We start from the raw sequence: 25273 nt of genomic DNA, 5'->3' as shown, positions 1-25273 counted from the left end.
ACTCCTCTTGCCAACTTTAATGATCATCTGGACGCAATCTTTAGGAATCTGCACCCCTATTGCTAACTGAGCCATTTCATAGGCTGCCAAATTTTCTTCTCCTAGAATATGTTCCCAAGCAGCTTCCCTGAATTCTGCCAGGAGATTTCTGGCTGCCACTAAATAAACAGCTAAGGAAGGATTAAAACACTTATATTCTCCAGCAATCTGTTTCAGAACAAGCATGTAGTCTTCCAGGATTTCTACAGACTGGATTCCTAGTTCTACCAGCATCCCCAGACCGATAATCAAGGCTTCGTACTCTGCTCTGTTGTTAGTGCATTGGAAATCTAGTTGGAATGAGTAATAGTGTCTGATCCCAAATGGATCTTCTAAAACAATTCCTGCTCTATAGGCAAGGTCAGTTTTAGATCCATCAAAATACAACTTCCAGAGGGTGAGATGGACTGAGTATATGGGATTATTGAGACAGATGTGAGCTCTGTTTAGTAGATATGCATTAGCTGTATCCATGGAATCCATGTTCTTAATTTCTTCTCTTGATGATCTGCCAAGAAATCTACAACAGCTTGCCCTTTGATAGCCTTTCGAAGGACATATCTGAAGGCAAATTCTAATAAGGCCAGAGTCCATTTACCTATTATGCCTCTCAACATTGGTCTTGTTAGCGTGTACTTAATCAAAGGGTAGCATGTAATGTCTGAGTTTTATGGCAGTGAAGTACAAAGCCAAGCATAACCTTTCAATTCCAGAGTACTTTCTTTCCACTTCTGTCAGAGTTCTACTAAGGTAGTAGACTGGCTGCTCTGTCCCTTCCTTGTTGTCTTGAACCAAAAGGCTCCCAATATATACTTTCGATGTAGAGACATAATTTGAGTGTTCTGCCCCTCTTGGGGTGGAAACAAAACTGGCGGACTAGATAGGTAATGTTTGATTTCCTCAAAAGCTTGCTGGTGTTGTTCTTCCCATCTAAATACATGTTCTTGTTTCAACCTTAACAAGGAGGAGAAAGGCTGGATTTTCCATGTAGAATTGGATATGAACCTTCTGAGAAAGTTGATCTTCTCCAAGAGACTTATAGTTCTTTCTTGTTCCAAGGTGGCAATGCTTCTATGATATATTTTGCTTTGTTCATGTCAATCTCTATACCCCTTTGATGAACCAAGAATCCCAAGAAATTGCTAGCTTGAACCCCAAAGACGCACTTCTTGGGGTTCATCTTCAACTTGTGTTATCTCATTCTTAGGAAAGCTGCCTTCAAATTAGACACATGATTTTCCTTTTCTGAAGACTTAATCACCATATCATCTATGTATACTTCTAGGGAATGACCTATCATGTCATGGAACACATAATTCATCCCTCTTTAATAGGTAGCCCCGGAATTTCTCAAGCCAAAAGGCATTACAACGTATTCAAAAGCGCCTACATGTCTCAGACACATGAAAGCAATTTTGTGGATGTCCTCTTCTGCCACCATTATTTGATTGTAGCCAGCATTGCCATCAATGAATGATAGCATTTGGTTATGAGTGGCTCCATCTACTAGCATATCTGCCATTGGCATGAGGTATTCATCGTTGGGAAATGCCTCGTTCAGGTTCCTATAGTCCACGCAGACCTTGACGGCTCCTGTCTTTCTTTTAAGAACTAGTACAACATTGGATAGCCAATCAGTATAAATGGCTGGTCTGATAAAGCCTGCTTTAACCGGCCTTTATATTTCTTCTTTAACCTTCAATTCTGTCTCCATGGACATCTTTCTTCTGGCATGCTTGACTGGTAGGTATCCTTCCTTTATCGGCAATTTGTGCTCCACCAGCATTTCATGGTAGTGCCATGCGAAACAGTCTCTGAAATCGTGCAGAAGTGTAATGATTTCACCCTTCAACGATTCTGCTAGCAATGCACTGATGAACGTAGGTCTGGGATCATCTTCTGTTCCTAGGTTTATTTCCTATAAAGGGTCCTCCACTTCTGGCAAGGAGTCATCCAATGTTGCTGGTGCAAATTCCAATTCTTCCTCGTGTAAATTTTCCTCATGTTCTTCTGCACTTTCATGCATGAATTCTGCCATATTAAAGGCTGAACTCTGCATAGAGATCTTTTTTCTTCCAAATATACCAACAATCTATTTGTAATTGATCAGATTGTCACAGCTCGATCCTTCCCTTGTTGGTTTGAGCTAAACATCAGAACTTTGGAGGTTTAGAACAAAAGGTCTATTCCAGTCAGCTAGAGAACTAGCCAGACCTTCTTTAATGAGCCTCTAGGCTGTGATACCGTGGGGGAGGCCGTTCTGGTTTACTCCAAAGAATGTAAAAGGACCAAGATCATCATGATAGTGCCTGGCCTCGAAACATAAGGCAAATGGTAGAAATGGTCGTGGATCGGCTACTCCATAAAACCCTATTCAGGCCAGAGGGCCAATTGTTGGTGTAGAGTGAAAGGAACACATAAGCTTTGATGGATCAAATCCCTGCCAAGCAATGCATTGTAAGTGGTAGAAGTGGTGTCTACCACAAAGAAGGCAATCTTCAGCTTATTGATTCCTACTATGACATTTACATCTAGTATCCCATGGATCTTGGTGATGCCCTCAGAGAAATTGGTGACTGTTAAACGTGTTGGGATCAGGTTTTTTGCTATTCTGCCCATTTTAGTGAAGAGTATGTGAGGTAGCAAATTGATGGCTGCGCCTCCATCTACCATTACTTTAGGGATAGGAGTCATCCCAAAGTTTGTGGTGATAAACAGATGCCCGAGATAATTAGCCACCTCCTTGGTAAGTTTGGAAAAGCACAGCTGCTATGCAGCCAATTTCATGCTAGTTCTATCTGTTTTGACAGCAACATTTTGCTATTCTGGTACCTCTTCCACTTCGGTCAATCTGCATTCTAAACTTTCTTAGGAGAGTATATCTCCTTCCATGGTGCTTTCTTGTCCTTCTGTTGCTCTGAACTTTTCTGATAGGAGAAACACCATGTTGATGCCTAAATCATCTTCCAATAAGCCTTCCAGTTTTGCATTGAAAGCCTGGGTTTCTTCATCTACTTCTCCATCGTATTCCACTTGTTCTTCTCCATATTCCTCAATCGAGTCATCTTGACCTTCTGTTTCGAGGAGTCCAGTCTGGTCGTTTGCAAATGGTTCATAGTCCACCTGTTCTTCTTCGTATTCTTCAGTCCAGTTCTCTTGATCCTCCGTTAGAAGGGCTCCGGACTAATCATGTAGTTGTGAGAGTTCTAACTGATTATTTGAAGATGAACCTTGGTGGAAATAGGATCTAGTTAGTCCCTCCGGCTGGTACACTGCTTGTTCTGTTTGAAGATCCTCTTCTGGATCGTTCTCACTTCTGGTCGAATTGACATCTATAAATACCTGTGTGTTATCCCTGTTCTTGAGGAAAGTGCAATATTGCCTCTGGATCCTCCTTCTCTGTGTTCTACTCAGCTCTAGGGTTGGTCTGTCATTGTTCCCGACAGAATACCATCTGCCCTCTATGATAGTTGCTAGAGGCATAGCATCTCCGGGTATTTTAATTGGTATTTCCTTTCTTGGTTGCTCAGTCATTTTTCTGATGTGTTGGTCAGGTCTCCAATAGGATTTCTATCTGGCCGTGTCCTTGGGGAGAGCTGGAATTGATGTCTATCGGTGGGGTGCTCCAATTCTGTCAAAAATGCTTGCGGTAGGCTACTTCTGCTCATCCAGCGTTATCTCTAGCTCACTTTCACATTTGCACCTACTGCAAGGAACCACCCCAACTAAAATGGTTGTCTTCGACCCATGTTGGGGCTTACTTCTACTATCAGTTTTCCTTTCTCCTGTTCTGGCCAGTTTAAATTGACCATGTTGACTTGAGGTTGGGGAAAAGGGTCTGTTGTCACTGTAGGAGGTTTCTCAGCTAGCTTTATCCTTCCTGCTGTTATCCCTTCTTGTATGACATCTCTGAAAACAACACAACTATTGGTGGAATGATTCCAAGAGTTATGCCATCTGCAATACTGTCATCCCTTGAGTTCTTCTGGCTTGGGCAACTTGTGAGGTGTTTATATTGCTTTCTGCAGGAGCATCTCGTCAAACAAAGCTTCAACCTTGGTCAAATCAAAGGAATAAACCATGTTCTGTGCTGTTTGTTTGGGCCAAATCCTCCCGTAAATGGTGGTGGCTTATGATCCTTTGGTGATTTGATCAAAGCCTTCCTGTTGATAGGGTGCTTTAGTTTGTCATTTCTGCCACTGCAATCTCCATTCCATCTGAACTCTCTTGGCCTTCTTCTGATTCCACTTTAACTAGATGGACTGAGGAAGATGGTGTTTTGTAGTACATACCTTCGGAAGAATTTCTCTTCTGATGTTTTTCCTTTAGCAGTTCCTCATACTTGGAGGCCTTGTCTACCAGTTCTACCAAGTCTCCAAACATCATTCCATCAAATCTCTTTCTCAGAGAAATCATGAGGGTGGTCTAGGCCATCTGGATGACATGCCTTTCTTCCATGGGTATTCTGCACTTCATTTTGAGCTTCCTAAACCTAGTGATGAAATCCTGGGCAAGTTCATCTTCACTTTGTTGGGTATTGATAGGGTAAGTTTTTCTTCAAGATCTTAATTGTTCCAAATTATATGTGGATTTGATTCAAACTTCTCATATATAAAATTTCAAATACAAATATTTAATTTGAAAAATGCACTAGCTAGATGCAATATTTCTTTTCTTTGATGCATGATGGTGTAGGAGTCAATTGGAGTGAAATAATGACTCAAACGTATGAGTTAGCCGAAGTATGTGTGAAAACAAACTAAGTATGTGTGAAAACAAACTACTATGGTGCCAAGAAAATGACCAAAGCACTCCTTCCTCTCCTTCAGCTATCTGATTCACCAAGAGTTGTCAGTCTTTCTTCCGGCATGGGATCGTTAAAGGTACGAAGAGTTTTCATATTTTCGGCATCTCATCAGGTTGTTGTTTCAATTTTCACCTCTTGAGCCCTTTGTTTCTTGTTCTATTAAAGTCCTGCTGTAGTCAAGAGGTTTCCCATTTCAAATGAAAATGTTTTTCCTACGCATTTCTCATAATGAGAAAACTTTAAAAAATTCTGCTGTTATGCATGTTTGTTTCAGCACATACCAAATGAATGGGCCAAAGGGGTGTTAAGTGATGCCGAGAAACTTACAGAAGAGAGAATAGATGATGTTTTGAATGAGTTTCTCAAAGACTTCAAAGAAGATATTCTAGAAACCAAAGGTTGGCCTACGTCCCTCTCTACCTATATACTCTCGAAAGCAGCCGTGAACGCGTTCACTAGAATGATGGCCAGGAAGTACCCAAACATCTGCATCAATAGTGTTGTCAAAACAAATATGAACTTCATCAATACTGGCATGTTAACCATTGATGAAGGTGCTGAGAGTGTTGTGAGGTTAGCTATGGTTTCCAAATGGCAGCCATTTTGGCCTCTACTTCTTTTTACAAGAAGTCTCACCCTTTTGGGCGTAACAAACCCTTTTCAATTTCATGAAATAATGATCCTCTTTTCTTTATTTTTTTTATTTTTTATTTAACCTGGCTCCAACCTGGCTCGTCATTTGCTTGCCGTAGTTAACAAGATTTAGGAGCTAAACACCCAAAATTTTACTCTTCAGAGAATGCTTCAGAATTCTTAGCAAGAGGTTGAAAACCTTAAATAGAAGAATAAGGCCTTGTCAAAACTAGTGGGATCATACTCTTAGGATATGCAGACAAAGCTTGACATACTGCAGAGTTCCAATGAAAAGACTCTGGAAGACCAATAGAGGGTCATGGTTAGGTTAAGAGGCATCGTTCTCCTTCTCCCAAAACTTCTAAACCATACTGGGACTTGATAGATTTTACAGAGCCTACTTATTTCTTGCTGGTGAAAATAACCTATCTGTTGTATGCTCTTTTTCTGTTATAACAATTGGGCAAATTCTTAAACTGCATTTATGGTTTTTATGTCCTTTCAAAATGACGATTTGTAACCTTTTGCCTTATAGGTTCAACTAATTAAATCTCTTGAATTATATATTTCAAAGCATGTGCGTCCGAAACTTCTAGCCCGAGTTAAACACAACCTCATAATTTTAATTGTCATTTTCAAAATGAACATGAAATATAAATTGAGGAAGAACTATAATAATACTGCTATATAGTAGTGAAGAACATTAATTAATATATACTAAAAACTTCAAGTTCATGATTTATGATATATTGAGATCCATGGGCTTCCAGCTCAGATCATATTATATAACAAAATATGAGGAGCCTAAATTCATCCTTTAAGGATTGTCCACTTAATGTTTGAACTTCAAGTTCTCAATACTATTTAGATTTTTATCTCCAAGCCAAAATTATATGTTCTTATGATTCATGTTCATATTTGGGACTTCAGGGCCTAACATAATTGTCCATGTTCTGAGGGACTTCTGACCTCTCATTTTATTGTTCATCCATGAGTTTAGGGAACTGCAAGTCCCTTGAGGCACATAGCAACGGTGCACCAAAATGTTATTATTCATGTATACAACAGTATTCACGTGTACAGTATAGTTCAAGTATACAAGTACTATTCATTAATTCATGAATATGGTGCTATTCATCTATGGAGTACATTTGCCGGTACAGTTACTATTCATGTGTACAATACTATTCATCTAGACAATATTGTTATAAGGAACTTCAGGTCTAATCATTTTTTCACAAATTAGTATCGTAAGCGTCTACCAGCTCTCATGTTATTTTCATCATCAGGGATCTCCAGGCCCTGATGTAATTGTATAATGAGGTTTAAGGAACTTTAGGTCCTGATCTCTTGCATGATAAAAAATTCATCATAATAAAGTTGTATGACTAGAGATTTTTTTTTCCTACTGAATTATGAATGCAATTCCAAAATTTCTCAACCCATCTTCTATACGTGCCTATAAAAAAGTAATTATTTTTATTAATTTATTTTGGTTTGCAATTAATTGGTTTGTCATTTTCTCAAAACTTGCTACTGAATGTTATATTAATATAACTGGATACAATTCAATAATGCCAATTTCAGATTTATTAAACCCTAACCAACATCACAATACCCTCCCTCTTCCCCTTTTCCCCTTATCCTCTAGCCACATGACAAAACATCCAAGTTGATAGATAGTGGACGAAGTTGGGTTGTAAACAATATATGATTTAGGTAGAGTTAGTTGCGGTGGGGTTTGGTCTTAAAAAATTCCCAAAGGGAAGGGAATTAGCTTTGCCGTCAAGGATGAAGCTGCCCAGCAGGAGAGGGGGAGACTGGATTTGGATGGTTAATTCGACCAGAAAAAAGACAACTTATTGAGACCCACCTCACACTTGTGCCGTTGAGCCAACCACCAATTGCCACCATCCATGGTTTTCAGCCTCATAACAAAAGGTCTTGTTGTTTGTATAAAAACGAAAAGTCTTTTCACAATACAAGACATTCACAACTTGGCAAGTTACCCACCCGTTTCCTTTGTTTCATGTTTGACCTCTTCAAAGGACATAAATAATAAACAATTTCAACAAATTTACCATTACGTTTTCCAAAAGTTCATATATTGCTTAAATACTAAGCGAGTTCAAAAGTTCTTGGATACTATAACGTTAGCGTTAATTTTATGAAAATGAAGAACCTTCGAAGATTATCAAAGATTCTTTGTAATTTTCTAAATACAAATTCTCAAATACAATATTAACTAACTACTCTTAATTTCTTGAACAACAACTCTTTGCAATGACACTTTTAACTTGTAAAGAGGCAATAGAAAAATTTTGTCATGAAAGTGAGGGTAAATTTCTAACATTAAATCTATTAATTAATCATAAAAGATATTTGATAATTTCATTAGGAATTTGGATCTTTTGCTTTGATTTTCTTCGTTAGAATTTACATGACCTTTGTCTTAAACGGAGAATGTGGAATTTTCCTCCCAAATATACAGCCAAAGAGACAGCTACTACGTTTATCCAGCTCCCAAGTCTTGTCTTCCCAAGTCAATTATTCGACAAAAAAAAAGAAAAAAAGAAAAAAAGAAAACTCAAAACCACCACCCATTTCTCAAAATCAAAGTCTTTGTCACAACAAAATTGTAGTACAAAACTTTCTTCCCAAAAATTCCTATTTCGTCTTCTTCGTACTACTCTGTTTCTCTTTCACCCAAGCTCTGTACTACACAAACAACCAAACCCCACCCTCCCAATTTATAACCACACTCTCAAACAAACCCATTAAATCCAATGCCTCTCTCTCCCTTCCTCTCAAACCCACGACAAAAACAACAATAATGGCTCCTCCTCCTCTGCCTCGCCCACTTCTCCTCTGTTTTCTCATCCTCCTCTGCCTCACCATCCCCGCCTTAGCCCACAGCGGCCACCCCGACGACGAAAACAACAACGAACCCGCCACAGACGACATCGAACCAGGTCCAGACCTTCGTTCAAAGCCTCTGATACTGGCCAAGATTTGGTGCCTGATTATAATCTTTGTTGCGACCTTCATACCTGGAGTTTCGCCTTACTTTTTCAAGTGGTCTGAATGGTTCTTGGTTTTGGGTACGCAGTTTGCTGGGGGTGTGTTTCTGGGTACGGCTCTGATGCACTTTCTGAGTGATGCCGACGAGACTTTCAAGGACTTGACTGAAAAAGAGTACCCTTTTGCGTTTATGTTGGCTTGTGGGGGGTTCTTGCTCACCATGCTTGCTGATTGTGTGATTTCGTATGTTTTTGAGAAGAACAAAGGTGTTGGGTCTGCTCCCGATCTTGAGCTGCGAGGTAAGTGTTTGGTTATCAGATTTTTTTTTCTGTGGAATTTAATTCTATTTGGTTGTTCATTGAGTGGATTTTGTTGAATATACAACTGTTTGATGTTTGGAAAAAATAAAACCAACAACTGTCGTGCTACAACTTAGCATTAACTGTCGATGAGATTTGAACTCGCGACCTAGTACAACTTAACATTAACATAGTGGAAAGTGGAGACCGGGTGCTGTTAGACTTTAGACCAAATGCTCATTGGCTTGGATGTGGGATTTCTTATTTCTGTTCTTTTACTTTTCTTTTGACAGCTTGGGTACATGCTAAAAGTATAAATTGGCTTTGTCTGGTGTGCGTTTTCTTTCTGAGAATTGTTATTGGGGTTGTCTACCATGGCTAAGTTGTGACATTACATTAAGAAGCAAAACTAGGCGTAATGTTTAAGTTCTGTGACATTAAAAAAATAAAAATAAAAATTCATGTTTATCTGATTTTTTTGTCTCTGCTACCAAAAAGATGTAAATGTTTTTATGGCAATCAATTTACACATTTCTATGTTACAGGGAGTGCTGAGCAGGGGAAGGGTGGTCAAAATGGCAATGAGGTGAGACATATATAGTTCTTGAATTCTCATATCTACTGGTGGTATCAGGATCTCCATATGTGTAGGGCATGTACTTGGTGGTGGTTCTGAGACTAACTGGATACTTGTTTTTGTTTTCCCTGACAGAGCCATAACCACTTCGCGAACGTGGCTGTTGCAAATGTTAGCTCACTTGGGGATAGCATCTTGTTGATTGTAGCATTGTGTTTCCACTCTGTCTTTGAGGGCATTGCAATTGGAGTCGCTGACACTAAACGCGATGCTTGGAAAGCCTTATGGACAATTACTCTGCACAAGGTATTTGCAGCCATTGCCATGGGCATTGCTCTCCTTCGAATGATGCCAAACCGCCCCTTCTTATCGTGCGCTGCCTATGCTTTTGCATTCGCTATATCAAGTCCTATTGGAGTGGCCATCGGAATCCTAATAGATGCGACAACCCAAGGAGCTGTGGCAGATTGGATATTCGCGATTTCAATGGGTATAGCATGTGGAGTGTTCATTTATGTAGCAGTAAACCATCTATTGGCGAAAGGTTATAAACCCGAGAAAGCAGTTTCCATCGACAAACCCCATTACAAGTTTTTGGCAGTTTTGTTGGGTGTCGGGGTAATAGCCGTCGTGATGATTTGGGACACTTGAAGCCATGCCAAAGATTGTTCCTGCACGATTTGTTAGTCGAATACTGCATTTTGAAGCATAGATAGTAGCAAAGCAAGTGTGATAGATTATAGATACCTGATTTATTTTCTTTGGCATAATGTTTTGCTATCATAAGTTATTAGTTAAAGTTGTAGGGCTCTTTAAAGATCTCCAAGAATGCTTATTTGTAACATAGTCAATTTCTTACACTGTTTACGCATCTCATCTTTTCCTTGTATTACTTGTGAGGGTAATTCCTTTTTCTTTTTCTTTTCTTTTTTTTTTTTTGTTACCAAAAGAGGGAAGATTTTGTTGGTGTGAGCCTTGATTTCCTACTGCAATTCACTTTACCTAATTAGAGTAGTTACCTAGTTAGGATTCCTTGTAGTTAGCTAATTATTTTTCCTTGTAGGAAAAGTCAACTTGTATATATATCATCCTTATGGAGAAATATGAAATATAATTCACAATCATTCAATCGATGAACTAGTGCTGCAGTCACCATTGCAGTTAGGCACACTACTGTCCACATATTATATCAAGTAGATAAAACGTGCAACATCTACCGTCGACATCAATCAAACAAAAACAAAAAAAAAAAACCATATGCTGCAAAATAGTGGTCGAACCTTTGTCGTCACAAACCTAGTGCGGCAAAAGACTTCTAAAATAGCAAATCCATCCAAACTCGTTCTTTGTCCTCCATGGTTTTCGAACATATCCTAGACACCCCAAGCACTGTTGCCAAATCTAGTGCTTTAGAGACCCGCAAAACTCTTGACATGCCACAACCAATAATTCTACTACCCCGTTCACCATACGGTTGAATGGAAAGAACTATAGCTCTTGGTCGAAAATGATGTTACTTCATGTGTCAGGCCAAGGAAAAAGAGGTTATTTGATAGGGAAGGTGGCTGAGGAGGAGGAGGACGCTCCGAGCTTTGATTTGTGGTGTGTTGAGGACTCCGTTGTTAAAGGATGGTTGATAAAAACCATAGAAACATATTTGATAGAATTATTCTTGAATCTACCAACCGCTAAAGATGTCTGGGAGAGTGCAGCCCATATGTATTATGATGCGTCTGATGAGTCGTAGATTTATGAATTAAGTTGTAAAGCAACCCGTATTACTCAAGGGGATGGCGATATTACTTCATACTTTGCTGAGCTCAAGAGCGTTTGGTTGGAACTTAACTGTCATCATCCAATCAATACGAAGTGCCATTATGATGTGAAGATTCGACATGATGAGATATAAAAAGACTATTTATGATTTTCTTGCACGTCTAGATGATTAGTTTGATAAAATTCGAGGAGATTTGTTGAGGTTGAGTCCATTACCCAAATTGGAGGAGTTATTTGCTTTTGTTTGTAAAGAGGCCCAATGCCGAGAGACGATGCTCAGTGTTGAGGCCCAAAAATCCAAGGGGCTAGGCCCAGATCAATTTCTGGCCCAACACAGAGAGATTGAACGCAAAGGGAGCTTGATCGGGAAAAAAGAGAATTTGTATGACGCACCAATGCAAGCCACAGGCCACGTGTCATGCCAAGCAAGCATGCGCAAAAGGGGTCAAGAGCATACCGGCTCCACAAAATCATGCTCGTCTACCCATCCGATGTTACTTGGTCCAATTATAGCCTATCATGGCATGATAAAAACTCAAACGCAAGCATGTTAAATAAACGCCGTGCAAAGGACCACTATTCCAATACCAAGCTGTGCCATAAGCTTAAGTGGGCCCAAGCCACAAAATTACTCGGGGCTTGCTGAGAAGGTTGTGGTATGGAAGGAAACAAGCAATCAAAGGGCCCATGGAGGGCTCGGGGAATGAAAGTTTTAAGCTACTTGGGAGTATTAAAACTCAAGCCCATTCCCCGAGCCCAAATACATGGGTTAGCATGAGAGAAGGAGAAAAGAATGGTCCAATGCCTTAGGAGGACATATAGTAACCTATTATGACACTTAGATAACCTAACCTACATCAGTAAAAATGCCTAAGATAAGTAAGCTATTTCCGGCAGCTTAACGAAAACCCATTAGATGCTGGAGATAATACGTTAGTAACCCAACACTGTACACACAAGCCCAGCCCAACGCCTTATAAAAAATCTGACATCATGCTCCATCTTTGTCAAAGCTTCAAGACAGTCAACGGGAAGCCATGGCAGGAACCAAAGGAAATCCATGTATGTAAGGAGAGTACCAACCGGGCAAAAGACTATACCCGTTTTCTTTTCCTCTGTTAGCTCCATTTTGAAAAACAAGAAGGAAAGCAAGTGGCGCCACACCCTCATGGGGAGGTCTAGCTGCTTCAAACCCTTGGAACCACAAAGGGCTCATTACCCATGCGCCTTGGATAGGAAAATTTCACCAAGTAGGATTGAATGAGGAGAAGCAAAGGAAAAGGGAAGAAGAAAGCTAGATAAAATTAGAGTTCTTCGTGCCTATAAAAGGGAGCCTCTTCTACCCAGCAAAATCATCATCCAGAGCCTGACCAAGCTTTGTCAAGCAACTGGGAATTTACTCAAGCCACCCAATCTTCTTCTCTTGCTGTTTCCTTCTTTCCCTAAGATAGGAATCCTCCTAATTTTCTTCTGCCCCATTTTGATCTTTGTATTCTTTCTGCAAGAAACTAATGCTGTCTCTCTCTCAAATTGTTAAACTTGTGAAAGCTTAGCTCCCATGCCACAAGCTCCTCAAGCCAAGCCATTTATTAATTTGGTTGTGTTTATGTGGTTATTAGTGAAAAGGACCCAAAAGTAGTTTTCTAAAGTTTTAGCAAACTTTTCAAAACTCTTTTAGGAGCCTGGTTCTTGAACTCAGGCTTTGGGGAAATCCTACTCATTCTCTTCTCGCAGTAGCCCAAGCCCATTCGTCAGGCTGTTGGAACAAAAAAAGCCCCCTACACTCAGGAAGGATGGAAAGACTGAATCCTCTGCTGTTATAGTTTCTAAAGCCCCTGTTGCTAGTTTTTCTTTTCCCCGTCCAACCTTTGAGGAAAAAAGAAAATATGCATTGCACTTACTGTAATAGGAACCGTTATATAGAGGCCAATTGTTTTCACAAGAATGGGCTTCGAAATGATTCCTTGAAAGCCAAAAGCAACGAAAGGCTACGCATGTGAAGAAAAAGAAATGGCGAGAGTGGTGTAGCTACTATAGCCACAACTGGCCAGCCTTCCGTCGACCTAATCGCTGACGCTACCTCGGGTTTGCTTACCTCGTCCACATCTGCTTCTTCCCTTGATGATTATTTTACTATTCTCTCTCAGTTATCCCTTCTAGAAACTAGTGACTGTGAAGGTAATTAGGGTAAAGCATTTGTGCTTTTCGACCAGCGAGTTACAAGTTGGGTCATCGATTCAGGTGTTACTGATCATATGACCTATGATAAATTTTTTTTCCATTTTATGACTGCTCCTACCAAAACAAGTGTGGTTACTGTCGACGGAGAATCTAACTCAATCACTGGGGCTGGTTCTATTACTCTTACTTCTACACTCTCTTTACATAAAACTTCGCTTGTTCCTACTTTGTCCATAATTTATTATATGTTGGGCAAGTTACTGAACAGTTAGATTGCTGCGTGCTCATGTTCTCCTTCTTTTGTTTGCTTCAAGATGTTCAGACTAGGGAGATCATTGACCATGGTACTAAGAGAGGGGGCTTTACTATGTGAATGACATTGCACCAAGTCGTGTTCATATGGTTTGGGGTGTCGTCAGTGAGAAGCATAAAAAGGTTTAGTTATGGCATCTGTGGTTGTGCCATGTTTACTTTGTTATTTGCAATTTTTGATTCCATCTTTATTTAATGGAGTATGAATTTCTGATTTTAAGTGTGAGACTTGTATTCAAGCTCTACAAAGCACTATATGACCTCAAACAAGCACCTCGTGCTTGGTTCCATCATATCAGTACCTTCCTTCTCTCTATGGGTTTTTCACAAAGCCAAGCTAAGACTTCATTATTTATTTTTCAACAAGCCTCCCATTATCTTTCTTCTTCTATATGTCGACGACATTGTGGTAACTGGCAGTGATTTCACCCATACCCAACAATTCATTTCTCTTTTAGGTGGCCACTTTGACATAAAAGACCTTGGTTCGCTAAGCTATTTCTTGGGTTCACAAGTTCTTCATAAGGACGGTACTTTCCACATCAATCAACTCAAATATGCACATGATCTTTTACAGAAAGTCAATCTTCTCAACTTCAAACTCGCATCTACCCCATTAGCTACCAAGGTTGTCCTCTCTGTCTTTGATGGTGCTCTCATCTCCAACCCAACCGAGTATTGTGAGCTTGTTGGTAGTTTACAGTGTCTCACTCTTACTCGCTAACATATCTTTGGTTGTAAACACCATTGCTCAGTTCATGAGTGCTCCTCGTATCTCTCACCCTGTTGCTGCCAAATGGATACTTTGGTACATCAAGGGCACTATTGATCTTAGCCTCACCTTCACTCCCCAAACTGCCGCAGCTCGTCTCTCCGCCTACTCCGATGCAGATTGGGCTGGGTGCCCTGATTCTCATCAATCAACCATTGGCTATGTGATTACTCTTGGAACCAACCTCATTTCCTAGTGTTCCAAGAAACAACCCATTGTCTCTCGCGCTTTAGTACAAAATTGGAATATCATGCCCTCTCTCATGCTTGTGCCGAAATCACTTGGCTCTGCTCTATTCTTCATGAATTGGGTGTGCGTCTTTAGTTCCCGGTCCTACTCTATTGTGACAATCTCAGCACTACTTACATGGCCGCCAACCCAGTTTTCCATGCCCACACACGTCACATTGAGTTGGACTACCACTTTGTCCGTGAAAGTTTGCTTTGTTCCTTCCGTTGATCAACCTGCGGACTTGTTTACAAAGGCCGTTCACAAGCCATGTCATCAGCATATGTCTTCCAAACTTGTGCATACTGCGACGTCCAATTTGCGCGGCCGGGGGAGGGGCGAGGAAGGAGAGGGGGACGAAGCGTTCTTTTCCTAGCACACACGGAAATCAACTTCGCAATCTCCTCCTAGCAATTAGCTTTCTTGTTGTAAATCGGATGGTATTCATGTCTATATTATTTCTGACCTTAAGTAAACTTTCTATATTTGTATAAATAGGGACTTCGTGTAATTTGTTTAATACAAGGAAATATATTCTCTAAAGTATTCCTAAGTGCTTATCTGCCAACGGCACATGCTTGTTCTTCAAAACATATGCATTACTCATGTGTAATGGGACCAAAGTAGGCCATCACCTTGATATAAATTATTGGCCTAATCGTAGCGGCTTAAGCTCTTCGATATTCTCCACTTCTTAATTTGTTGGTTAGCAGGGTGATGCTACTACACCTATATGTTTCTTTTGCTTGTGAGTGAGGCTATTTTTCAAAATACATATATCGTTTCCTATTTTTATTTTAGTACATATTGTCAGTGGATCCTTCACTAACATAATAATAAATTTGGCACTTTTTTCTAAAAGGAATTGATATTGGATTCCAATTGCATTATAAATTTGTTTCATTTGTTGGATCAACCTTGAGTTGTTTAGTCAAAAAAGAAGAGAGCATCTACAAAAGAATCTGTCAACAAACAATACAGAGCAATCAAAGACCAGAATTTGAATATTTTAAAAGAAATGATAAGAATAAATATTACTATAGAAACAAAGCCCATGGTCATGCAGAAATGAGAAACCAAATCTGGAATCCCATCAGCAATGGCAGAAGTAGCAAAGAAGTACTTCCTGCTGCTCCTGCTTCCATGATGTCTTTAAGCTTCACTTCTATCAGGCTCCTTGGCCACCACAACCCATATTTCATTAAATTTTAATACCATTTTTCCTTTTCTCTTTTCTTTTTATTTCAGGTATGCAGTTGTTACAGGTTCAAATCAGGGGATTGGATTTGGAACAGTCAGGAAGTTGGCTTCAAATGGGATCATGGTGGTGTTAACTGCTTTAGATAACAAAATGGGTCTTGAAGCTATTGAAAAATTGAAAGAGTGTGGCATCTCTGACCTGGTGGTTTTTCATCAACTTGATGTAACAAACACTGCTAGCATTGCTTCCCTTGCAGATTTTGTCAAAACCCAATTTGGGAAACTAGATATCTTGGTATGATAAGAAACCATATATGATCAACTTCTCTATCTCTCCGTTCATGCTCATGTTAAAAAAATTACTTACTGGTAAGCTTTAACTTAATCTATAGGTAAAAAATGCAGGGGTTAGTGGAACCATTGTGGACCCTGAAGCTATGAGAGCTGCTGCAGCTGCAGGTATTGGTAAGGTAAGTTTTCCTTTAGCATCTTCAAGATTCCAAATTATATGTGGATTTGATTAAAACTTCTCATATATAAAATTTAAAATACAAGTATTTAATTTGAAAACGCACTAGCTAAATGCAATCTTTCTTTTCTTTGATGCAGGATGGTGTGGGAGTCAATTGGAGTGAAATAATGACTCAAACGTATGAGTTAGCTGAGGTATGTGTGAAAACAAACTACTATGGTGCCAAGAAAATGACCAAAGCACTCCTTCCTCTCCTTCAGCTATCTGATTCACCAAGAGTTGTCAGTCTTTCTTCCAGCATGGGATCGTTAAAGGTACGAAGAATTTTCATATTTTTGGCATCTCATCAGGTTGTTGTTTCAATTTTCACCTCTTGAGCCCTTTGTTTCTTGTTGTATTTGAGTCCTGTTGTCGTCAAGAGGTTTCCCTTTTCAAATGAAAATGTTTTTCATATGCATTTTCTCATTATGAGAAAACTTAAAAAAAATTATCCTGCTATGCATGTTTGTTTCAGCACATACCAAATGAATGGGCCAAAGGGGTGTTAAGTGATGCTGAGAAACTTACAGAAGAGAGAATAGATGATATTTTGAATGAGTTTCTCAAAGACTTCAAAGAAGATATTCTAGAAACCAAAGGCTGGCCTACTTCCCTCTCTGCCTATATACTCTCGAAAGCAGCTGTGAACGCTTTCACTAGAATGATGGCCAGGAAGCACCCAAACATCTGCATCAATAGTGTAGATCCTGGATTTGTCAAAACAGATATGAACTTCAATACTGGCATGTTAACCATTGATGAAGGTGCTGAGAGTGTTGTGAGGTTAGCTGTGGTTCCAAATGGCAGCCCTTCTGGCCTCTACTTCCATTTACAAGAAGTCTCACCCTTTTGAGCATAACAAACCCTTTTCAATTTCATGAAATAATGATCCTCTTTTTATTTTAAATTGTCATACTCAGATATCTTGGTGTGGTGTAACAATAGTTTCTCAAACTCTTGGGTCTCTCTGCTTATATCCAGATATTGGAGAAAACTTTGCCCTTAATCTGTATTTCTTTAATTCCTTGATCAAGGGGCGTGACTGTATTTTTTTTCTGGAACTTCTACTAACCCTTAACCATTTTGTTTTCTTGGCTTAATAAGAATTTTCTAGTGATGACAGCCCAACTAACTTTTTGCACAAATACCACCTAGAAAAGAAAAAAAATTTGCCAATGTCACACCTAGACTTTGCATTGGGTAACAATGTGTCACCTCTAACGGATTCCATCTATTTTCCCGTTAAAATTGAACATGCACATGTGAGGGTATTTTGTGATACACAAAACACACAACATAAAGAAGTCATATGGGCTAGGCAAGCCTGTGACTTGGTTTTTGGCATGTAAAAGAGCAAAGCCTGTGACATTTGAGGCCTCTTGGAGGTTCTCTCATTGCTTGCAGTTTCACATTCCCCATATGACCCACCAACTCTCCTCCTTTTGATTCAGGGATGGAAAGCCCTGCCGAATTGGGTTGGTTCTCAAACCTAGCTTTTAGAAATTGGAACAAAATTAGTTGCATACACTGTTAACCACATTCCTCTTAGGAGAAAAACTTGTATGGAGCACATGTTTCTTTGATTTGAGATTAGATCAATACACGACTTACTTGCAAGTAAGTTTCACTGGGTAAATTTGAGAGATACGATCTTCTACTCGTATGGATTCCGCGATTTGCTCCATTGCTTTGTGTAAAAATATCAATTAGGCTAAAGAGCCAGTCCAAAGCGTGAAAAATTGGAATCTAAACCGGTCCAGATTGATTCAATTTTCTTTGACATTTTAATTAAAATTCGAACCAAATTAGATCAGATAAACAATACTGGTTCCAATTCTGATTTTTCTCAAGAATCGAGCCAAATTGGACCGTGCCCAGGCCTAGGCTTTCCTTGGCTGACATTACATCTACCGGGCCTTAGAACAAAGGAAACATTCTCATTTCTCAATTGTGGGACCCAGAAATTGTTTTGGGGTCTCAAAAACAGTAAGGGCCCAAACTTGTCTCTTCCGTCAGTCTCAAAGGAGGCCCATAAATTGCCTGGGATATTTCACAAGCCCAATAAAATTTTACAGGAAGAGGGAAAGAAACTTTGATTCAAGGAAGAAATTACCCTCTCATGAGTGAGGAGAAAGAACAAAACTTAACCAAAACGGATGGTTCAAACTTCAAAACTTCAAAAGAAAAAAAGAAAGAAAAACGTAAAAGTAACTAATATTTTTATTTCGGTCATGAAAGTAATAATAAGTTAATAACTAAGTAAACAATGCAGGAATTATTGGAACCATATTATGAATACAAAATTTTATTAGCTGCATTCAAAACAATTTCCTTGTTTGAGGTGAGCTTAGAGGCTTAGGCTTTCTGGGAACACAACCCTTGTACGATTTTTTTGTATCTTATAGTGTAGGAAAGTAATGATGCAAAACTTGCAAGAGGGTTTTACATGTCTTTTTCTAAATGCAGAAGGCTGAAGAAATCGACTGACGTGAAGTATCAACAACACCAAACTACGAATTAGCAGAAGAATGCCTGAAAACAAACCACAATACTGGCATCTTAACAGTCGGTGCTTCTCCCCGGATGGCGGTCCTACCGGCCTCTACTTTCTCCGTCAAGAAGTGACACCTTTTTGAATATTTAGAGTATATGTACAATGTAACATAGGAATGATGATCGTCCAGAGTTTATGTACAATGTGACATAAAAAAATTGAGGGAATTATAAAGGGGGAGGGGCATGTGAGTGATCACCTTCCCTAGAGATTTCATATGATGATTCTGCAGTATAAAATAAATTTTGGAAATCGCTGCAGTTTCTTAAATTCATCAAATAGAGAACACATTTTGCTTGAATTTTTATTTATTATTTGAAGTTGATATATGGAAAGATTGGAAGTTCTGTACTCTGAGAAATATATGCAAATACGTTAGGAAACTTTATGGGTATAAAATATACCATTTTCAACATTTGTTTATTTCAAACCAAGCAAACTATCTTTTGTCAAAAGCTATAAATAAAAAATAATAATAATTATAATAAATAAATAAATAAAAAGACGCTCAAAGGCCCAGAAACTAAACCAAAACGAATGGGTGAAACTTGAAACTTCAAATGTCAAAAGCCGAAGGAAACTCAAAGACTAACTGAGATATGACCTCATTGCATTGACCAATATGACTTTGAGTGTGAGCCCCAAGTAAAAATTTCAAGTATAAATAATGGTTGACAAAAGCGAAAAGAAACTCAAAGACTAAATGAGATATGACCTCATTGCATTGAACAAAATATGACTTTGAGCGTGAGCCCCAAGTAAAATATCAAATATAAATAATGGTTCTCTGTCTGAGGCCTAGAAATAAGCCACAAATAACAATGGCAGAAACAACAAAGAGGTAGTGCCTGGTTCTTCTATATACATATATTTTTTTTTTTTGGAAAGATTTCTTATTATCTTTCAAAATTGGGTTTCTTTTTTTCTTTTTTCAGGTATGCAGTTGTCACAGGGGCTAATAAAGGGGTTGGATTTGGCACGGTTAAGCAGTTGGCTTCAAATGGGGTCACTGTGGTGTTAACTGCTAGAGATGAGAAGAGGGGTCTTGAAGCTGTTGATAAATTGAAAGAGTTTGGCCTCTCTGACCTTGTGGTTTTCCATCAGCTTGATGTTACAGATCCTTCTAGCATTACTTCCTTGGCAGATTTTGTCAAAACCCAATTTGGGAAACTTGATATCTTGGTATATCTTGAACTTTAAGTTGATTTGTTATTGCTTATAGAAATAAAGCATAATATTTATTGCTATTATATATATATATATATATAATATCTAATTATCTACTGATGATACTTGCTTTGATTTATATTTTAAGTTGAGATAAACATAAAAAGATGAAATATTTGGAACTGTTGTACTGTGTAGGTAAACAATGCAGCAATTGCTGGAAGCCAAGTAAATCCTGAAGATTTTAGATCAGCTGTGAGTGGTAAGGTAAGGTTCTGTGTTATATATATCTTCATCATTAAGTCAAATTGGATGCTGCTTCTTGTTGTTCATGTTTTGCAATTCAATGCTGTGCAATAGGAAAACCATGCCTGTTCTTAATAATCCAATTATTAATCAGTGAAAACTATGCCAAATTCTATTAGATGTAAAACGATTACCCTGTTTGAAGTGAGGTTAGGGGCTTAGGCAATGAAATTTTCTAGGAATACAATCCTTGTACAAATTTCATTCTCTTATGACTTATAAGTTAGGAAAGTAATGATGCAAAACATTCATGAGGATTAACTTTCTTCTACTGGATGCAGAAGCCTGAAGAAATCCGGTGGAGGGAAATACCGACGATACCGAACTACAAGTTAGCAGAAGAAAGCCTGAAAACAAACTACTATGGTACCAAAGGAGTGACTGAAGCACTTTTACCCCTCCTCCAGCTATCTGATTCACCAAGAATCGTTAATGTTTCTTCTGGTGTTTCTAAGCTTATGGTATGAGAAACTTCAAATTTATGTTTCTGTTTTTACATTCTCCTAACAAGATCATGTTTCCACTTATTAGTTGTTAATGAAGTTTTATGTTCCTGTTTTGAAATCAACTCAAAAGACTCTCCTGTTTTTTATGTTGCTTCAGAATTTTCCAAATGGATGGGCTAAAGAGGTACTAAGTGATGCCGAGAGCCTTACGGAAGAGAGAATAGATGCAGTGTTGGCTGAGCATTTAGAAGACCTTAAACAAGGTTTGGTAGAAAACAAAAGCTGGCCAACTATCTTCCCGCCATATACAGTCTCAAAAGCAGCTGTGAATGCGTACACTAGAATTCTGGCCAAGAAGTACACAAACTTCTACATCAATTGTGTGAACCCTGGATTTGTCAACACAGATATAACCTTCAATACTGGAACCTTAACCATCGAAGAAGGTGCTGAAAGTCTTGTCTGGTTGGCGCTGCTCCCCAATGGCGGTCCTACTGGCCACTTCTTTTCTCGCAAAGAAGCGACACCTTTTTGAATATTTATGATAATCACAGAGGGTTTTCATATTTCATGAATAATGATCATCGAGAGTTCATGTACAATAATGTAACAGATGAAGTTGAGAGACTTATGTTTTATAGGTATGCGTGAGCGATCACCTTCCCATTATAATGTATAAGTCAATGTCATTGCTACAATTTGAGGTTTCGGTGATAGACTCTGTTGCAATTTTCTGCAGATGAAATCCTTGTACAATTTTCGTTCTTGTATAAGTTAGGAAAGTAATGTTGATTTTATGGATCAATATGGAATCACTAGATCAGTTATACTTGTTATATCTTGATCATCACATTCAAATATACTACATCCTAATTATTTAGCCTCAACAATTGAGAACCACCTTCACAATAATCAGAAGGGTTTTAAGTTTACTGTGAACTTAACTTTGTGCATAATGCTCTTGTAGCACTCTTGCCTCCCGGTTAATTATAAATTTGGTTTGACTTTCTTGGTGCTCCACTTGAATTCATATGTTTCTACCTTTATTCCCACTTGGGCATTTTCTTGTTAGTTTGTTCTGCTTTCGGGTTTACTAGCAAGGGTGCCTGCGCAATGCCGCAGGTTTTAAAACTGTATAAAATATATAGATAGTTCTAAAAAGACATAGGAAAGACAATACTATTTACATACATGTGGAAATCTAAATTATGGTATGTTGGCAAGTTTAAGTTACAAAAAATAGATTGATAACATGTTCTACATGCCAAGCAATGTGCAAAAAACTATTACAACCTACAAAAGATAGATAAATAACATGTTTTATATGCCAAGCAGTGTGTGAAAAACTATTAAAGCTCTTTCCAATAACAGACATATACACTAATTCGCAGTAGAACTTCTCTCTTCACTGCTCATTGGTTTATCATCAGTTTTAATGTCTTCTGAATGGGGATTTTTTTTCTTGCCTTGGTTGCAGAGGTGGCTTCTCTTCTTTTTTCTCATGTGTATGTGTTTTCACTTCTTTGTTACAAATTAGAAAAATGACAATTGTCAGTGTAGATAAATGCAAAGTTTTAGCAAAAATAACACAACAAAACATATATGTGGTTTTTACTATGGATTATAATAATGAAAATAAGTTGAGGCGTATCACCTTATCTAAACAAAAAAAGGAAGCAAAACCGGGTACCCACCAAAAGAGTATAGCATGCACGATAACTAAACAACATCAGAACAAACCAATAATACCATTTTTTTCAATGCTTGTAGACCATATGGATATCAATCAACCTAGAATTTTATATGTGCCAAATGTGGATTATTATATCAGTTGAGGAAATAAGTAGCATTCATAAACCTCTCGTGGGTCACCACTCCCCATCCTACACATGATTCAGGTATACCTCTTTGATATAACTTAGCTTCTGCTAGCAGGGGCGGCAAGGCGTTCCGTTGGAAGCCTAAGAAGAGGTATGCCCAGCATGGAGGATCCGTTGAGAGTTTATGTTGTCTTGCTAGGGAACTGTATGATCCTAAGGTAGTTTACTTGCTTACTTGTTAGGGTAAGGTGAAACTATTGTCTTTGTTCTTTTCTTTCCTTTAATCTATGAGAATCAATTTTCAATCATTCCATCTAACTATACATACTTTTTAGTGAAAAATGATGGGAGAGAAATAGGAGAGATCCCAGTCAGTAGCATGATAAGAGGAAATCATCTTATACGCATGCATGTACATTCTGCAAACATAGAATTATACACCTTGATACTCTCTGAACAGTACACTTTTTTGGCCTTTACTTGGATCAAGTAAATTTTTGTGTTGGCTTTAGAATCGGAAGTTTGATACTCCCTTGTTGACAGCGAAGAGTAAAAAGAGGCTCATTGTTTTTAGATTTTTGCTTAATAGATTCTTTGAACCAAAAAAGTGCACCATAGTAAATGCACTTATAATTCTCATCTCCCAAATCCACATATTCTTCAATAATTCCTATAAAGAAAAGAAATGTGGAATGGAGAGAATAGAAGACACATGTAACATCCCACATCGATCAATGGAGAAGGGGTGATGTGCCTTATATGTACATGCCCGCCTCCATCTAGAGCAAGGTTTTTTGGGAGCTCATTGGCTTCTGAGTCATGGGAACTCCGAAGTTAAGCGAGTTTGGGCTAGAGCAATTTCAGAATTGGTGACCGACTGGGAAGTTGCTCGTGAGTTCCCAGAAACAAAACTGTGAGGGCAGAGAGGGGGGCCTAAAGCGGATAATATCGTGCTACGACAGAGCCAATCCCGGGATGTGACAATTTGGTATTAGAGCCATTCTGCTGTGTGGTGCGAGTGTGCCAACATGGGCTACTAAAGGGGGTGGATTGTAACATCCAACATCGACCAACAGAGAGGGGGTGATGTACGTTATATGTATATGCCCACCTCCATCTAGCACGAGGCTTTTTGAGAGCTCACAGCTTTGGAGTCATGGGAACTCCGAAGTTAAGTGAGTTTGGGCTAGAGCAATTCCAGGATGGGTGACCCACTGGGAAGTTGCTCGTGAGTTCCCAGAAACAAAACTGTGAGGGCGATAGGGGACCTAAAGCGGACAATATCGTGCTACGGCTGAGCCGATTCGAGATGTGCAACGCGTGGGCCACTTTTTGGTTGGTCTTAGAGTCCTAAAATAATCCTCATGTCGTCCCGAGCACGACGGTATGCTCAGATTTTAATTTGGTATCAGAGCCACTCTGCCGTATGGTGCGAGTATGCCGACGAGGACGTCGGGTCCCTAAGAGGGGTGGATTGTAACATCCCACATCGACCAATGGAAAGGGGGTGATGTGTCTTATATGTACATGCCCGCCTCCATCTAGCACGAGGCCTTTTGAGAGTTGAGAAGTTGCTCGTGAGTTCCCAGAAACAAAACTGTGAGGGCAGAGAGGGGGGCCCAAAGCGGACAATATCGTGCTACGGCGGAGCCGATCCCAGAATGTGACAACACAAATGTAGGCTATTAGTAATAGAACAATACAGTTCACGTTTGAACTGTATTCATTTTGCTACAGGATACATTGTCAACAAATTTTTATCTTTTGTTCTCGGCTTGAGAAATTTTTTATGACTGGTCATAGAATTTTTTTGGCCTTGATGTTTATTTTCATTGTTAGCATGACAAACATTTTCAGTAAGAAATTCTATACCAGCTGAAGTGCCAGAACCACACTCTTGCTGCATCACCAAACTTTCTTTGGCAAATCTAGGGCTTTTAGGCAACATATGAGTTTGACAATTGTTTTCATAACTGGCCCTACAGTGTTTTTTTTTTTTTTTTTTTTTTTGGTCTTGATGGTTATGCTCATCACCAGCACTACAAACATTTTCATCATAAATTTCTATACCATTTGAAATGGCATAACTATGGGCTTCTTGTATCATCTGATTTCTTTTGCTATCAAAAACAGTAAAACGGTGGCAATTTCATCATTTCGTGCTTCAGAATAATAGCTGGTTGGATTGAGTTTTAGTATATATAATTTAACTTTTGGGGTTTTGTACCTCTTTGGATCCATAATTGGATTATTAAGCAAGTTTATCATTACTTAATCCCATCCAACAAAATTTTTTAATTCAAAATCATTATCAATTAACATGAAAATCACAATCAAATTTATAAACGTTTCAATGGCCACAACCCACCAAGGGAGTGGATTTGATGTCCCCAATTTGGTGTCCCCTCTATATCCCCTTTCTAGTTATTTGACACTTGTCCACCTAGTAACTCTAAAACTAATACCGTTAACTTTCAACAAAATTAAATCGGAAAAAAAACCTAAAACTAAAGGGAAAAACAAATGCCGACCCCTTCAACCTTCTTCCTTCCCTTCCCTGACCTCTTCCCTCAGCCGTCAGTCCCCGCCACACAAGGCCTCTCCTATACCCACTCTTCACGTTC

General features: G+C 38.9%; 2 protein-coding genes and 1 pseudogene across 3 annotated transcripts; all 3 read left to right on the top strand.

Moving 5' to 3' along the window:
- LOC18778377 lies at positions 4159–5677 on the top strand (annotated as a pseudogene).
- LOC18780077 (zinc transporter 11) lies at positions 7983–10505 on the top strand. Its single transcript, XM_020561380.1, has 3 exons — positions 7983–8799; positions 9345–9385; positions 9512–10505. Exons 1-3 carry the CDS (start codon positions 8313–8315, stop codon positions 10025–10027), a joined length of 1044 nt encoding a protein of 347 aa, XP_020416969.1. The 5' UTR covers positions 7983–8312; the 3' UTR covers positions 10028–10505.
- LOC18779716 ((+)-neomenthol dehydrogenase) lies at positions 15686–21665 on the top strand. Of its 2 annotated transcripts, XM_007214000.2 has the most exons (10): positions 15686–15764; positions 15894–16140; positions 16238–16315; positions 16455–16631; positions 16832–17194; positions 19232–19253; positions 19752–20092; positions 20276–20344; positions 20665–20844; positions 20987–21364. In XM_007214000.2, the coding sequence occupies exons 1-10, from the start codon at positions 15745–15747 to the stop codon at positions 21362–21364; spliced, it is 1875 nt and encodes a 624-aa protein (XP_007214062.2). In that variant the 5' UTR covers positions 15686–15744. The 2 variants fall into 2 exon arrangements, with proteins under 2 accessions (XP_007214062.2, XP_007212966.2); XM_007212904.2 differs by lacking the exons at positions 15686–15764; positions 15894–16140; positions 16238–16315; ... (1 more) ...; positions 16832–17194; positions 19232–19253 and adding an exon at positions 19718–19751 and having other exon boundaries at positions 19846–20092; positions 20987–21665.

Source organism: Prunus persica, chromosome G4, assembly GCF_000346465.2.
Source record: "Prunus persica cultivar Lovell chromosome G4, Prunus_persica_NCBIv2, whole genome shotgun sequence".
NCBI classification, from domain to species: Eukaryota; Viridiplantae; Streptophyta; class Magnoliopsida; order Rosales; family Rosaceae; genus Prunus; species Prunus persica.
The sequence above is the reverse complement of the archived record's forward strand: the minus strand, read 5'-3'. Positions and strand labels throughout refer to the sequence as shown.

Coding starts and splice junctions, on each gene's coding strand:
- LOC18780077 (XM_020561380.1), top strand. CDS start 8,313: ATGGCTCCTCCTCCTCTGCCTCGCCCACTTCTCCTCTGTTTTCTCATC. Junction 8,800..9,344: donor TCCCGATCTTGAGCTGCGAG/GTAAGTGTTTGG, acceptor TCTATGTTACAG/GGAGTGCTGAGCAGGGGAAG. Junction 9,386..9,511: donor GTGGTCAAAATGGCAATGAG/GTGAGACATATA, acceptor TTTCCCTGACAG/AGCCATAACCACTTCGCGAA.
- LOC18779716 (XM_007214000.2), top strand. CDS start 15,745: ATGGCAGAAGTAGCAAAGAA. Junction 15,765..15,893: donor ATGGCAGAAGTAGCAAAGAA/GTACTTCCTGCT, acceptor TTTTTATTTCAG/GTATGCAGTTGTTACAGGTT. Junction 20,845..20,986: donor CTGGTGTTTCTAAGCTTATG/GTATGAGAAACT, acceptor ATGTTGCTTCAG/AATTTTCCAAATGGATGGGC.